The sequence below is a fragment of the Apodemus sylvaticus genome, chromosome 10, assembly GCF_947179515.1.
Source record: "Apodemus sylvaticus chromosome 10, mApoSyl1.1, whole genome shotgun sequence".
In the NCBI taxonomy this organism is placed as follows: domain Eukaryota; kingdom Metazoa; phylum Chordata; class Mammalia; order Rodentia; family Muridae; genus Apodemus; species Apodemus sylvaticus.
The window spans coordinates 24,881,565-24,895,328 of record NC_067481.1 but is presented as its reverse complement, the minus strand read 5'-3'; the positions used below and the strand labels follow the sequence as shown (position 1 = coordinate 24,895,328).

Sequence of the window (13,764 nt, the reverse complement as noted above, 5' to 3'; positions counted from 1 at the left end):
AGAAAAGAAAAGAAAAGAAAAGAAAAGAAATTCAGGCCGGGTGGTGGTGGCACACGCCTGTAATCCCAGCACTTGGGAGGCAGAGGCAGGCGGATCTCTGAGTTCGAGGCCAGCCTGGTCTACAGAGTGAGACTCAGGAGACAGAGACAGGTAGATCTGAGTCTGAGGCCAGTCTACAGAGTGAGTTCCAGGACAGCTAAGGCTATACAGAGAAACACTGTCTCTGAAAACCAAAATTAATAATAATAATGATAAATTAATAAATAAATCAACTCACAAGTCCAAGTTATACAGAACAGCAAAGGCTTCCCACTTTGAGCTAAGCTATTTAGGAAGCTGAGGCCCAATGAGGCATGGCGCCTGGCCAGAATCGACTCCAAGAAACCACCCTCCACCGCACCTCCACACCATGCCATTTCCCTGGAGAACAGGAGTATGTGTCAGTGCCAAGAAATATATCAATATTATCTGCTTACCTTAACTGCTGCACAAGCTCTGGACAGCTCTGAAATCAAAGAAATTAGGTTAAGGCAATAATTAACAAAATTACAAACATCAAAAAGTTGTACATTAATAGAACATGCTTCAAAACAAAAACATTAAATCCACAGAAAGTCATTAAAGCTGTGTTTGCATGGAGGCCATAGCCATTCTCCTCTACCACTGTCCTTCATGAGTTCTGAGACAAGGTCTCCCCTGAACCTGGAGAGTTGGTATTTCCCTGAAGGTTGCTGGCCAGCAAGCATCCAGGCCTGCCTGTCAGTTTCACCAGGCCTAGCAGCAGGGTTATGAATAACCCATTACACGGTGCTAAGGAGCTCAATCCAGGCCCCATGCTTGCCCAGAGCCATCCTGCTCGCCCCTCCAAACGCCCTTTTCTACTGGTGAACCATGAATTTGGGGTGGGATTTTAAAAATCAAAACAAATAAAATAATTTATAAAGGGAGTCATTAGTAGTTTTTTTAAAACATTAGGATCTCTCTATAACATCTTCCCTGGAATTTATATAGAACTGCTTCGTTATACACATATTACATCCATTTCTACTACAGGATTTTTCATAGTGTGTCATGATTATAATTGCTTTGACGGGAATTGAAAGATTGTTTCTACATTCTGACGTCTCTTGGTCAACCCAAGCTCTAGGTTGCTCGTGAAATGAAAAGGGTTGGCTGTGGTTGGTACTTCTACTCAGCAAAGCCCTTGGTGATGTCAGAAAGACCTGTTACTCTAAATTTTATTCTAAAACTACGAGTGTGGCCCATCACATCATCTCTATAGTGGCTCACGATAAAACCCTAAAAGCCAAGCTATGTCGACCCCAACAATTCATTTGTAAGTATGGTCCTAAGTAAACCCCATAGATTCCAGTGAAATATCAACACATACCACAGGATTCTCCCCATGGTGAGCCACTTTTACATCACAAAGCTGTCCTGCAGGATCTAACTGTACTTCCACATAGAACATATCTGACGTGATGTAACATTCAGTGCCACTGGCACTGAGATGAGAGCCCAGTCTAGCAGGAACAAATCAAAACAAAAATTAATACAAGACATATAAGAAAGCTCCCCCAAATTAGCACTGCATTGTATATTGCTACAGTTACAGATACAATCACATACCCATTCTGTCTGGCTATAGATTCCAAACGATCAGTCATTGCTGGCAAAGATGTCACTGTGAAAAGACATTGGGAGGGGGGGAGGAAGGAATTCATAAAGAATATTCTAAATAAATGAGTATTTCCACCCTTTCAAAGCCACAAACATATTCAATAGTTCAGATGCCTATAATCTGAGGCAAGTTTATTGACGCTTGGCTGTTGTGACCCAGTAGTCAGGTAAGGGACATGGTGATAAGTGGTAGGAGGATATGAAGTGGACTGGATGTAGTACCCAGGAGATGTACTGCTGTACATGTCTCTGCGTGTTTCTGAAGAGGTCTAACTGAGGTGACCCACTCTGAACAGGGTGCTTAGGACTAAGTACAAGGACCAAGGAGCAAGTGAGCCAAGTGCCAGCAGTCATCACTGCGACTGACCTAGGTACATGGGCCCTGACACCCAGACTGCCATGCCTTCCCCACACAGTAGACTACACTGCCTCAAACAGTATGGAAAAGTCAAACCTTCATCTTTAAGTTGTTCTCATTAAGTATTTTCACACAGAAATAAAAGTAACCAAGATAAAGATCTATTTGACCATTCTGGAGCTGCATCCATGGTGATGCACGCTTTCATCGCGGCACTCGGGAGGCAGGGGCACAGCATTCTTGATGCCTTGGATTCAATTTAAAGCACGTGTACTTTACATGATGTGAATCCCCTCAGTTCCACTGGCAGCTCCCCAAAACAACAAAAAATAATTATCACAGTACTCATAAAAGTCAAAGATAAAGGCCGGGCAGTGGTGGCGCACGCCTTTGATCCCAGCACTTGGGAGGCAGGGGCAGGTGGATTTTGGGAAGTCTGAGGGCAGCCTGGTCTAAAGAGTGAGTTCCAAGACAACCAGGGCTACACAGAGAAACCCTGTCTCTAAAAGCAAAACAAAACAAAACAAAAACAAATAAACAAAAAATGAAGATGGAGGCATGGAAGCTGAGACCCAGCAAGAGAGCCTGCCTCTCACGTGTGAGGTTCTGGGTTTGACTTCTGGCAACAAACAAAGTAAAGATGGACTCAGCCCAAGTGTCTATGACCAGATGGCTGAATCAGGAGGAGGTGGACCGCGATGGAGGACTGTGATGGAGGACCGAGATGGCATTACCCAGAGTGCCAGCACTGAGGAAGCAGAAGCAAAGGTGATCAGAAGGCCCAGTCAGCTTTGGCCACATAGGGAGGCCTTGGCCAGCCTCATTATATGCAAGCTGTCTCAAAACTGGGTGGGCAGTGGCTGGAGATGTGACTCAGCAATTAAGAGCACATGGTGCTCTTGCAAATAACCAAGGTTAAGCACCCAGTACCTACCTGATGGTTCCCAACCATCTGTAATACTAGTTCCAGGGGATCTGATGCTCTCTTCTGACCTCCACTGTTACTATATTCATATAGTACACATACATATATGCAGGCAAAACATACACACGCATACAACATATCAATCTAAACAGATTAAAAATTAAAACAAGAAGGTAGTACAGATATTATTCCTTCTCCCCTTCCCCACCAGTACTGATGGCCCTGCACATACCAGCCAAGTGTTATTTTTTGTTTAAAAACAAAGATATAGTCCTGAATTACAGCACACACCTACAATCCCAGCACTCAGGAGGATGAAGTAGGAAGATCTTCAGATCAAAGGATAGCCAAGGATATTGACTTGAAATAGTAAGACCCCATCTTAAAAATCCAAAGTATACCCAAGACATAATCCACATATTAAATGATGTCCAAGAAGAACGGAGGAGTGGGCCCTGGTTCTGGAAAGACTCAGTGTAGCAATATAGGGGAATACCAGAACAGGGAAGTAGGAAGGGGTGGATGGGGGAACAGGGGAAGGGAAGAGGGCTTATGGGACTTTCAGGAGTGAAGAGCAAGAAAAGGGGAAATCATTTGAAATGTAAATAAAGAATATATCGAATTTAAAAAAAAAGAAAATATATTTATAGAGCTAATAGTAGCTATTTTAAGATTGTAGCATTTGGAGTTATGTTTAGCTGTCTTCTTTGTTGTTTCCTACGTTAATTACATTTTAATAAACCACTATTATATCAATTTAAAAAAGCCCAAAATAATAATAATTAATTAATTAATTGTTTCAAGCCAGGCTTGGTGGAGCATATTCTTAACCCCATCATCCCGTGGCTTGGGAGGCAGAGACAGGAAGCTCTCTATGAATTTAAGATCTACACAGTAAAGCCGGGCGGTGGTGGTGCACACCTGTAATCCCAGCACTCTGGGCAGCAGAGGCAGGCGGATTTCTGAGTTCGAGGCCAGCCTGGTCTACCGAGTGAGTTCCAGGACAGCCAGGGCTACACAGAGAAACCCTGTCTCGAAAAAACCAAATCCAAAAAAAAAAAAAAAAAAAAAAAAAAAAAGAGTTCCAGGCCAACCCAGGGCTACAGAGTAAAACCCTGTCTCAAAAATAAATGAATAATAAATGATTCAAAATGAGATAGTTTTTGAATTGGAAAAAATCAATTACCTTGCAGGCCTGACAGATTGAGTTCAATTCCCAGAGTGTACAGTAGAAAAAATGACTCATTAACGATTTCTAACCTCCATGTGCTTTGCTACATATGCACATTCACATACACCACACACATGCACCCACCTTCACACACACACACACACACACACACACACACACACACACACACACACCTCTGAGCACACACATGAAAATCATAAAGCAAACCAGTCAATATAAAATGTTCAACTCCATAAAAGAAAACAAAAGAACATCTAGCATAGAAAGTCATCCACCTTACTTTATATTTCTATTTAATTTCTAAGTTGGCCTTCCCACAAAAATCCTGCTTAATGTGAGCCTTAAGATCAACATATTACAAAGGTGTGTACAAACCTTTGAGAGCCTTCTGCAAGGTCTCCAAACAGCTGACCAAATGCTGATGCCCTCCAGAACTCATCACGACCCTCTTCTCCTGTATCAAATCAAAAATGAACCAAGTAAAAACATCAACCAAAGCAATGTCTCAGGTAAACAGATGCTAAGTTAGGAATAAAATTAAACTACAATTAGACTATAGATTCTTTCTTTTCTTTTGAGACAAGGTTTCTAGCCAGTCAGGGATGACCTTGACCTTCTGACCCTCCTGCCTCTACCTCCTAAGAACAGTTTTCTTTTGTAGGGGGAGCATTTCCTAACACTTATTTGTATGCATGAGACAAAGGAGTGTGGAAGTCAGAGTAAACTGTCTAAGCGTCCCACCATGTGATTTCTAGATATCAAATTCAGGCCACCACTATTGGCAGCAAGTCCTTTAGCCAGTGGGCCATTCCACCAGCCCAAAATATTTTAGTTTTCTTAAGACAGGATCTGGAACTCCTCTTATAGCCTTGAATGACCATCTTTCTGAGATTTGAGTAGTACACCACCAAGCCCAGAGAGCCTACAGACTCTTAACTGTTACTGTTCATCTACCTAAAAGAAGAAAAGTTTATATAGATGAATAATATATCCATACCAATATCATAGTAAAAAAGTTATTCTAGTGTCTAAGCTAAACTTGGGGGGAAACTTTTAAGAATCCAACTATCATGGGTGTGATCTACTTCCTACAGAAGCAACAATGTTGCCAGATATAGTGGTGCCCAGAAGTAGTGGTGCTTGCCTTTAGTCCCATGAGGATGATGTCTGAGAGTTTAAGGCCAGACTGGTCTTATATAGTGGGTTCCAAGACAACCAACCAGGGCTGAGACCATAAATAAATAAATGAATGAATGAATGAATGCCTGGCAGTGGTGGCTCAAGCCTTTAATCCCAGCAATCTAGGAGGCAAAGGCGGGCAGATCTGAGTTCTAGGCCAGCCTGGACTATACATGGAACCCTGTCTCAAAACAAAAACCCCGCAAAACAAACAAAAATTTTTGTGTTGGAAAATGAACAAAAGACTTCATGTAGACTAGGCTAGCTCCCTCTGAGCTGTATTCCTAACTTGACAATACCATGTATAACAGTTGTTACCAGGAGAGGTGCATGCCTTCAATCCAGTGCTTGGGAGACAGAACAGGAGAATCTCTGTGGCTCTAAAGCCAGCCTGGCTACAAAGAGAGCTCCAAGACAGTCGGGGCTGTTACAGGACAAACTCTGTCTTGAAAAACCCCATACAAGTAAAAGGAACACTTTTCCAATAAGATATGGTTTCCTTAGTGTAGTAAATGACTTTTGAATTGAAGAACTGCCACATTCATTAATATCTTTCTAATTATCATCTACATGTTACTGTGTACCTTTAAATAACACATGTGTACGTGCCCACATTCACTAACAACTTTATGTATTATTATCATTTACATGTATGTTACTGTGTGCATTTATGTACCACATGTGTCAATGCTCATGGAGGCCAGAAGAGGGCAGTGAGTTTTCATATCACAAGACAGATAGGTAGATACACATTTTGTTTTGTTTTGTTTTTCACCCAGGGTTTCTTTGTGTAGCCCTGCCTATCCTGGAACTCGCTCTGTAGATAAAGATGGCCCCGAACTCAGTTAGGCCTCTGCCTGCCAAGTGGTAGGATTAAATGTGTGTTACCACTGCTTAAAAATGCTTTTTGGGAGGCTAAAGAGAGGGTTCAGTGGTTAAAAGCACTTGCTAGAATTGCCAAGAATCAGGGTTTAGTTCCCACCACCCACATGCTAGTTCAAAACCTGTAATTGGCACCAGGATTTCCAACAAGTAGGCAAACACTCAGAAACAGAAATAAAAACAAATAAATGTACAAGGCATAGTGGCACAAACTTTTAATCCCAGCATTTTGAAGGCAGAGTTAGGTAAATCATTGTGAGTTCAAGACCATCCTGGTCTACACAAGAAGTTCCCAGTCAGCAAGAGCAAGAGACTTTGTCTCAAAACAATCAAACAAAACAAACAAACAAACAAAAGACTGGAGGTGCTGGAGAGCCATTCTGCAAATAAGGAGTACTTGTTGCTCTTGCAGAGGATGCAAGTTTGATTCCCAGCACCCCCAAGGCTGCTCACAACCACCTGTATGGGATTCTACAGATGCCCTCTTCTGGCCTCTGGGGCCTCAAGGTACAGACATAGTGAGAGACAAAACACACATACATATAAAATAAAATGAGTGAACCTTAAAAAAAGATGTTGTGGCGGCCAAGCTTTTAATCCCAGCTCTCAGCAGGCAAAGGAAGGAGGCTATCTATCTGTAAGTTACAGGCCAGCCTAATCTACAAAGTGAGTTCTAGGACAGCCAAGGCTACAGAAAGAAACCATCTCCAAAAACTGATTAATAGACATACGTAGATAAAAAATTATTTTAAAAAAGCCTATTTTTATAAAAGAAGGGGTGGACTGGAGAGAGATCGATCAGCAATTATGAGTGCTTGCTATTGTTCTAGAAGACCTGAGTTTAGGGCTGGAGAGATGGCTCAGGAGTTAAGAGCACTGACTGTTCTTCCAAAGATCCTGAGTTCAAATCCCAGGAACCAGGTGGTGGTTCACAACCATCCCGTATTGAGATCCGTTGCCCTCTTCTGGAGTGCTGAAGACAGTTACAGTGTACTTGCATATAATAAATAAATAAATCTCTAAAAAGGAAAAAAAAAAAAAAGAAGAAGAAGACCCGAGTTTATCTTTAAGGTAAATAAATGTACTTAAAAAAATATAATGGAAGACTAATGAAAACTTCAAATGCCAGCACTCAAGAGACAGAGGCAGGAGAATTGCATGGTTGAGAACAGTTTGGGATATGTGTGTCCCTGCCTCAAAACAGCAAACTATGGACCAAAAAAAAAGAAAAAAACTAAAAATACTTTTTTTTCCTTGTCTTTTGTTTTTTTGAGACAGGGTTTCTCTGTTAAAAATACATTTTTTTGCTGGGTGGTGGTGGCTCACGCCTATAATCCCAGCACTCTGGGAGGCAGAGGCAGTCGGATCTCTAAGTTCAAGGCCAGCATGGTCTACAAAGTGAGTTCCAGGACAGCCAGGGCTACACAGAGAAACCCTGTCTTGAAAAAAACCAAATCCAAAAAACAAACAAACAAACAAACAAAAAACCATTTTTTGAATGCAAACTAAACAAGGATGCACAGGCATTTACTGAAAATCCATAGTTTCATAACAGAGGGCAATGGCCCTGCATGCACAGAGCCCTGACTTCAGTCTCCAGAGAACAGTGAGCAGTCACATTGACCTTTGCCTGGAATCTCAGCACTCTTGAGGTGGAGGACGTGGACAAAGGTCATTTTAAGGTCACCCTCCATTGTCTATCTCATTTGGAAAAGGAGTTGGAGAGATGCTCGGCCGAACTGGCTGGTCTCACAGAACTCAGACTCGATTTCCAGCACCCACACAGGGCCTCACAACCATCTATAACTCAGTTCCAAGGGATCTCACGCCTCCACAGGCACCTGGAACACACAAGGTACAAAGGCCCATATGCACACAAAAGAGCCACACACATAAGATCAAAACAAAACAAAGTATCTTAGATAAGCAAACTAGCATCATCTGCTTCCATGAGGAAACAAATCCAGAGATTTCAATTATGTAATTTGTTCACAGTCACAGAGTAGCAAGCACTGCCACAGAACCTAAAGCACAGGGCTTTGGTCTTGGGTTATCCTCCTCTGTCTCTGTCCTAGTGAGTAACACTAGTGTCTTATACATGCTAGGCAAATGCTCTACCATGGAATTAATTACACTGCTTGGCTCTAAGATTTAGTTCTGAATTAACAAATTTAGTTTTTCCACTAGTAATATTCTGATGATTGGCCAAATAAACAGTAATAAAGATATTGAAGTTGTAGGGAGGATGAAATATTCTCATTAAAGGTAATTTATATATAGAAAAGCTAAACCAGAAGAGAACTAACCCAAAGCCGATCCCTGTCCTTTGACTGTGGCTGAGTGATGTGAAGAATACTTAGCATACGGCCAGCATGCCTTTCCAGGGCTTCATCTTCCACTTAAGCAGTTCAAGTAACACCGCACTGGGGCACCACTCAGAGAGAAGTACTGTAGTGGATGGCTACCAAAGAACCTTAGGAAAAGCAAAACCAAAACTAAAACCCAAAGATTCAATGAAACCCTATTCACACAGACCAAAGAGAAGCTGGAGAGAGCAGGGTGGTGACACACAACTGTCACCTCAGCACCTGGGAAGCTACGGCAGGAGGACTATCCCAGATAAACAGCAAATTCAAGGTCAACCTAAGCTACACAGAAGGCCTGACTGAAAGGGACCCTATGATGTAGGTCACCGTGGCAGCTGAAGCACTCAAAGCCTGCCTGAACTACACAACAGATCCAATGCCAGCGCACACAGCTGCTTCACCAAATCAAGTCGCAGGCCAGAGAAGGAGACCAAAGATTGCATCTCAAATAGAAAAAAATATCAGTCTGTCAACACCACAGCATAACAAATATTCACGTTATCTGTATGGTTAAGCATTGTAAGTAATGTGGAGCTCACCTTACTTAAAGTAGATAGAATGTTTATAAATAGCGTTTTTGTTTGTTTGTCTGTTTTGAGACAGGGTTTCTTTGTGTAGACCAGGCTTTCCTGGAATTCACTCTGTAGATTAGGCTAGCCTTGAACTCAGACACCTGCTTGTCTGAGGAGACACTTTTCTATGTGAGGAGTCCTAGAATAAACCTGCCGTGGATATGGGAATCCAAGCGTCCTTGCTAAGTCAGCCTCTGAGATCAGCACCACCACGCTGTCCTAGGGTGAGAAGAGGAAAGACAGCGCTGGACTGAGCAACGCTTGCTTCCACAGGAGCCGCTAGCCTCTTAACTAATTCGTAGTACCTTACCCATTCAGTCACAGTACTCACCATGACTTGACGCACAAGCTTAATGGTTTCACTCCAAGGTCTATTTTGGTTAAATTTTGCATGGAGCCGTTCCAAGAGGGAACTCATCTTACTCAGCTTCTCTGACTCTACAACATAAAGCAGAAAACATCATTAGACACTCTGATATCAAGACCTTCCACCATTTCTCCTTCAAAAGAAAACCCTGTATTTCACTCAGGAACTATCGAAGTTTTTTTAATATAATTTACTCCAAAACATACAGAGAACTAGCTAGTAAAATGGTCACCCATACATTCTATCCCTGTACTGGAGACACTGAGGCAGGAGGTTTGTGAATTCAAGGATAGCCTGAGCTACAGAGGAAGAGTAAGTTTCAAATGTATACACAACACACAAAGTTTTCTAACATAATTTCCTAAGAGACAGAATCTTATTAAGTTGTCCATTTTGTTAGCCTTGGGGTCTTTGGCCCAATGCTCTGCCGTGACTTTAGCCCCCTGAGTCACTGTGACTACATGTACACACTGTGTCTAGCTTAGAAGATAGCTTTAAATTTTATTTTTATGCCAGGCACGGTGACATGCACCTTTTATCCCAACACTCAGGAGACAGGAGCAGTCACACCTTTGTGATGTCAAGACAGTCTGGTCTGCATAATGAGACCATGTCTTAAGACAAAGAGCAACAGTAAAAGCCAAGGGAGCCAAGGCTCCCGTAGTTAGGAGCTCTGGCTGCTGTCCCAGAGGCCCTGGGGTAGATTCCCAGCTTCCACATGGTAGCTCACAACCATCTGTGACTCCAGCTCAGGGACTCTAACGCCCTCTTCTGGTTCCCCAGGCACACATGCAGTACACAGATATACATGCGAGCAAACCATCCACATACATAAAACGAACACTTAAAATACTACTAGAAACCACCCCAGACTGTGTTTATATTACTTGCGTGAGTATGTCTGTGTGAGCACAGGTGTGAACTGGCCGCAGTGCCCATGGAGAGCAGAAGATGGCTTACTGCAGCCTGTTCTTGCCTTTCACCATGAGTACACAGGACCTTCCAGACCCAGATGCATTTGGTGTTAGACAGGGTCTAAAAACGCTGGGTTGGAATAGAGAACCACCAGCCAGCCAGCCAGCCAGCCGGGTGGTGGTGGCGCACACCTGTAATCCCAACACTCTGGGAGGCAGAGGCAGCCTGAGTCTACAGAGTTCCAGAACAGCCAGGGTTACACAGAGAAACCCTGTCTTGAAAAACCAAAATCCAAAAAACCAATAAATAAATAAATAAATAAATTTATGTTGGGCGTATATCTTTGGGGTTTTTTCTTGTTGTTTTGTTTTTATGACTCATGCATGTGTCATATCTGTGCAGTGTGCATGGAGGCCAGAAGAAGGCACCGAGACTCCTGAAACTGAAGTTACACATGGTTGTGAGCTGCCACGCGGACATGTGCTTTCTGGGCACCAAGCCTGAACCAAGCCACTCGGTCTCTTAGCCACTCGCTCTATCCCCAGACCCTCCCTGCTTTTTCTTCCATCCTGAGATAGTCTCTGGCAGCCCAGTGACCTCCAAGTCCGGCTGCTCAGCATGACCTTGAGACCTGACAAGATGACTCCAAGAGCAGAGGCACCCGACGCCACCGTGAGAGCCTAGGCTTGTGCCCCAGAGCCCACAGTGGTTACAGAGGATACCTCACCTCCAAATTAAGAAATATAAGGGGTAATCTCCTCATGCTCCTCCTTCTACCTCTGAAGCGCTAGCATTAAAAACAGTGGTCACCTCCCAGGCTGCAGTAACAGCTCAGACTATCCTCAACATCACCCTCTTGTCTCCTTTCCTCAGCCTCCCGTGGGTGTGTGCCACTATAAACAGACACTTTCTTTTTAATTTATCTTTGGGGGTGGGGTTGAGACAGAGCTTCTCCAGCTGTCCTGTCTCCTTGTGACCTGGCTGGCTTCAAACTCAGGGATTTTGTCTTCTGTCTCTGTCCAGTAATTGCTAGGCCTAAAAGCATGAGCCATCACCACTGGCTCTTTGGGTATTTGTCTTTGAGACAAGGTTTCTCACTGGGACCTGGGGCTCACTGAAAAGGCTCAGAGGTTAGTAGGCTCCACAGATCTACCTGTTGGGGATCAAACTCAGGCCTGTTTTCATGTTTGCACAAGAAGCATTTTATCAACTGAGCTCTCCTTGCAGCCTTTTTTTTTTTCTGGACAAGATCTCACCCTAGCTAAATCAGCCTTGAACCTGCTGAGAAGTTAGGCAATCCTGAGGCCTTGCCCCTCCTGCCTCTACCTTCTAAGCAGGTGGCATTACAGGCATGCAATGCCCAGCTTCTGTTCAAACTTTCACTGAAACAAACAAAAGACTTGTAATTATATACCTATGCATGCAATGCCTTGAAGGATATATTTTGAGCACAATTTGAACAAGACATCATTATAATTCGTTTTCAGTATGAAAACACTGACTTCATTAATTTTTGTTGCTTTCTCCCTTTTCCCTTTTCTTTTGGTACTGGGTATTGAACCTGTGGACAAGAAGACCTTACTCTAGCCACTGCTCTACATCCCCACCTCTAAATTACTTTTAAATTAACATACAAAGCAGTGGGTATCATTTTGGCATTCTTATACACATAGGGCATTATACTCCTTCTAAGTCCTCTCCCTCCGACAGCCACCCCTGCCCCTGTCCCAAACAGCCAAGCCTCTCACTTCATTTCACACTCCATTAACCTTTCTATCCTGAAGACCTCCTTCGATCCCATATGGTCCCATATTTTCACAACCTGTACACACAAATACATACTTAAGTTGAGATTCCTCCTAAGAGAAAATGTGGTATTGTTCTAAAGCCAGCTTATTTTGAATATCTTCCACTTTCCTACAAATGTCGAGACTTCGAGTTAAGGTTGTGAGGGGAGTATCTAAACCAAGAATCAAACTCTTAGCTGGCCTCAATGTGTGTAAGCCAGCACATGGTTGGCTGTGGCAGGAGGACCTTGTCTCTCGAAAGAAAACAACAACAAAAAAGATTCTATCCCTTTCCTTTTCTTCCCTCAACTGGGAAATTGGTTTGAGGATTGTTCCTACCAGTTTATAGTTCAGAACACCTCTCTCCCAAGCTTTAAAACCATTAGTCAAGCACCACTGAAAGAGCAGTTTTTAAAGACACAGCACAGGAATTGAACACTATGACATTCCAAGAAACTGCTAGCTTTTACTAGACCGAACCAAGTCACAGGCGCTAAAACACCCTCCGTTACTTTGACACATTGTTCTCGTGTCATCTTCGGCGAACTCTCCTGGAACAAAGCATCAGTAAGTTTCAGCTTCACCCTCCTTGTGTCCCACCAGGCTAAGCTGAAAGGATCCTGAGGCTCGACTACTCGTCCCTAGTCCAGCAGGAAACCGTTCACACGGGGAGGGGAAGTGGGGAGCAGCGCCCGGGAGTGGGAGCTCCGACCTCGCCAAGGCTCGGTCAGATGGAAAGCCTACATTCCTCCTGGATGCAGTTCCCCGCAGAGTGGCCCTGGAGGGGCGTGGCTCCCCACCTCCTCTCCCAGATTGGCTCCCCACGGTTGTGTCCCGCCCCTTCTTCCTCCCCCCACCCCCCTAGTCACTCACCCTCGGTTTCCCCCTGAGCCTTCATCCTGACAGCGGTGAGGTCTTGGGTCCGCCACAAGCCGGGGAGCCTCTCCCCACCGTTAAGAGGGGAACCAAGTTAGCCTGGGCTCCGGGGAGGCAGCGCACCGGCGGTCCCCACTCTTCCGGGGAAGGCTCAGTCTGAAGTCCCCGGCGGCAAGAAGAGAAGGGTGCTCGCGGCCGCCGCCATCTTCCCCAACGGAACTTCCCAAAGATCGCGAGATTAATCGCGTTCCTACGAGAAGGAGGAAGAAGGAACAGCACCAAAATCTCGCGGAAATTGGCTGGTTCGTCCTTCCCGGAGGATTTCTAACAGGCCTGTCTCGGATTGGCTCGGTCTTCACACCTTGAGTCTCTAAGGGTGTGTGCCCAGAGTTGACACCTCTGTGAGACTTCGCTTGCATCTTGACAGTTACACAATCTGTAAAAGTAAAGGCCTTGGCTCTTTGGCCCGGCTGGGGGAGGGGGGCACCCGCAAGCCTTTTATCCCAGTAGGCAGGTGGATCTCAGAGTTCGAGGCCAGCCTGGTCTACAGCGTGAGTTCCAGGACAGCCTGGGCTACACAGAGAAACCCTGTCTCAAACAAAACAAAACGTTAGCTCTTTGAACACCCGGAAAAGTGGCACATTCCTACAAGCCCAATGAGGAAA

General features: G+C 44.1%; 1 protein-coding gene across 6 annotated transcripts in view; it reads right to left on the bottom strand.

Moving 5' to 3' along the window:
* Med1 (mediator complex subunit 1) overlaps positions 1-13,339 on the bottom strand; it is a 40,519-nt gene extending 27,180 nt beyond the window's left edge. For 5 of the 6 annotated variants that reach the window (XM_052194402.1, XM_052194401.1, XM_052194397.1 and 2 more), the window contains exons 1-6: positions 13,097-13,339; positions 9,486-9,592; positions 4,531-4,609; positions 1,630-1,684; positions 1,391-1,523; positions 477-505 (exon numbers count right to left, since the gene is read on the bottom strand). In XM_052194402.1, the coding sequence (XP_052050362.1) occupies positions 477-505; positions 1,391-1,523; positions 1,630-1,684; positions 4,531-4,609; positions 9,486-9,592; positions 13,097-13,121 (428 nt within the window). In that variant the 5' untranslated portion in view covers positions 13,122-13,339. Of the gene's footprint in view, positions 1-476; positions 506-1,390; positions 1,524-1,629; positions 1,685-4,530; positions 4,610-9,485; positions 9,593-13,096 lie in introns of those variants that run through there. The other variant, XM_052194399.1, reaches the window with a different exon arrangement.
* Positions 13,340-13,764: the final 425 nt, after the last annotated feature.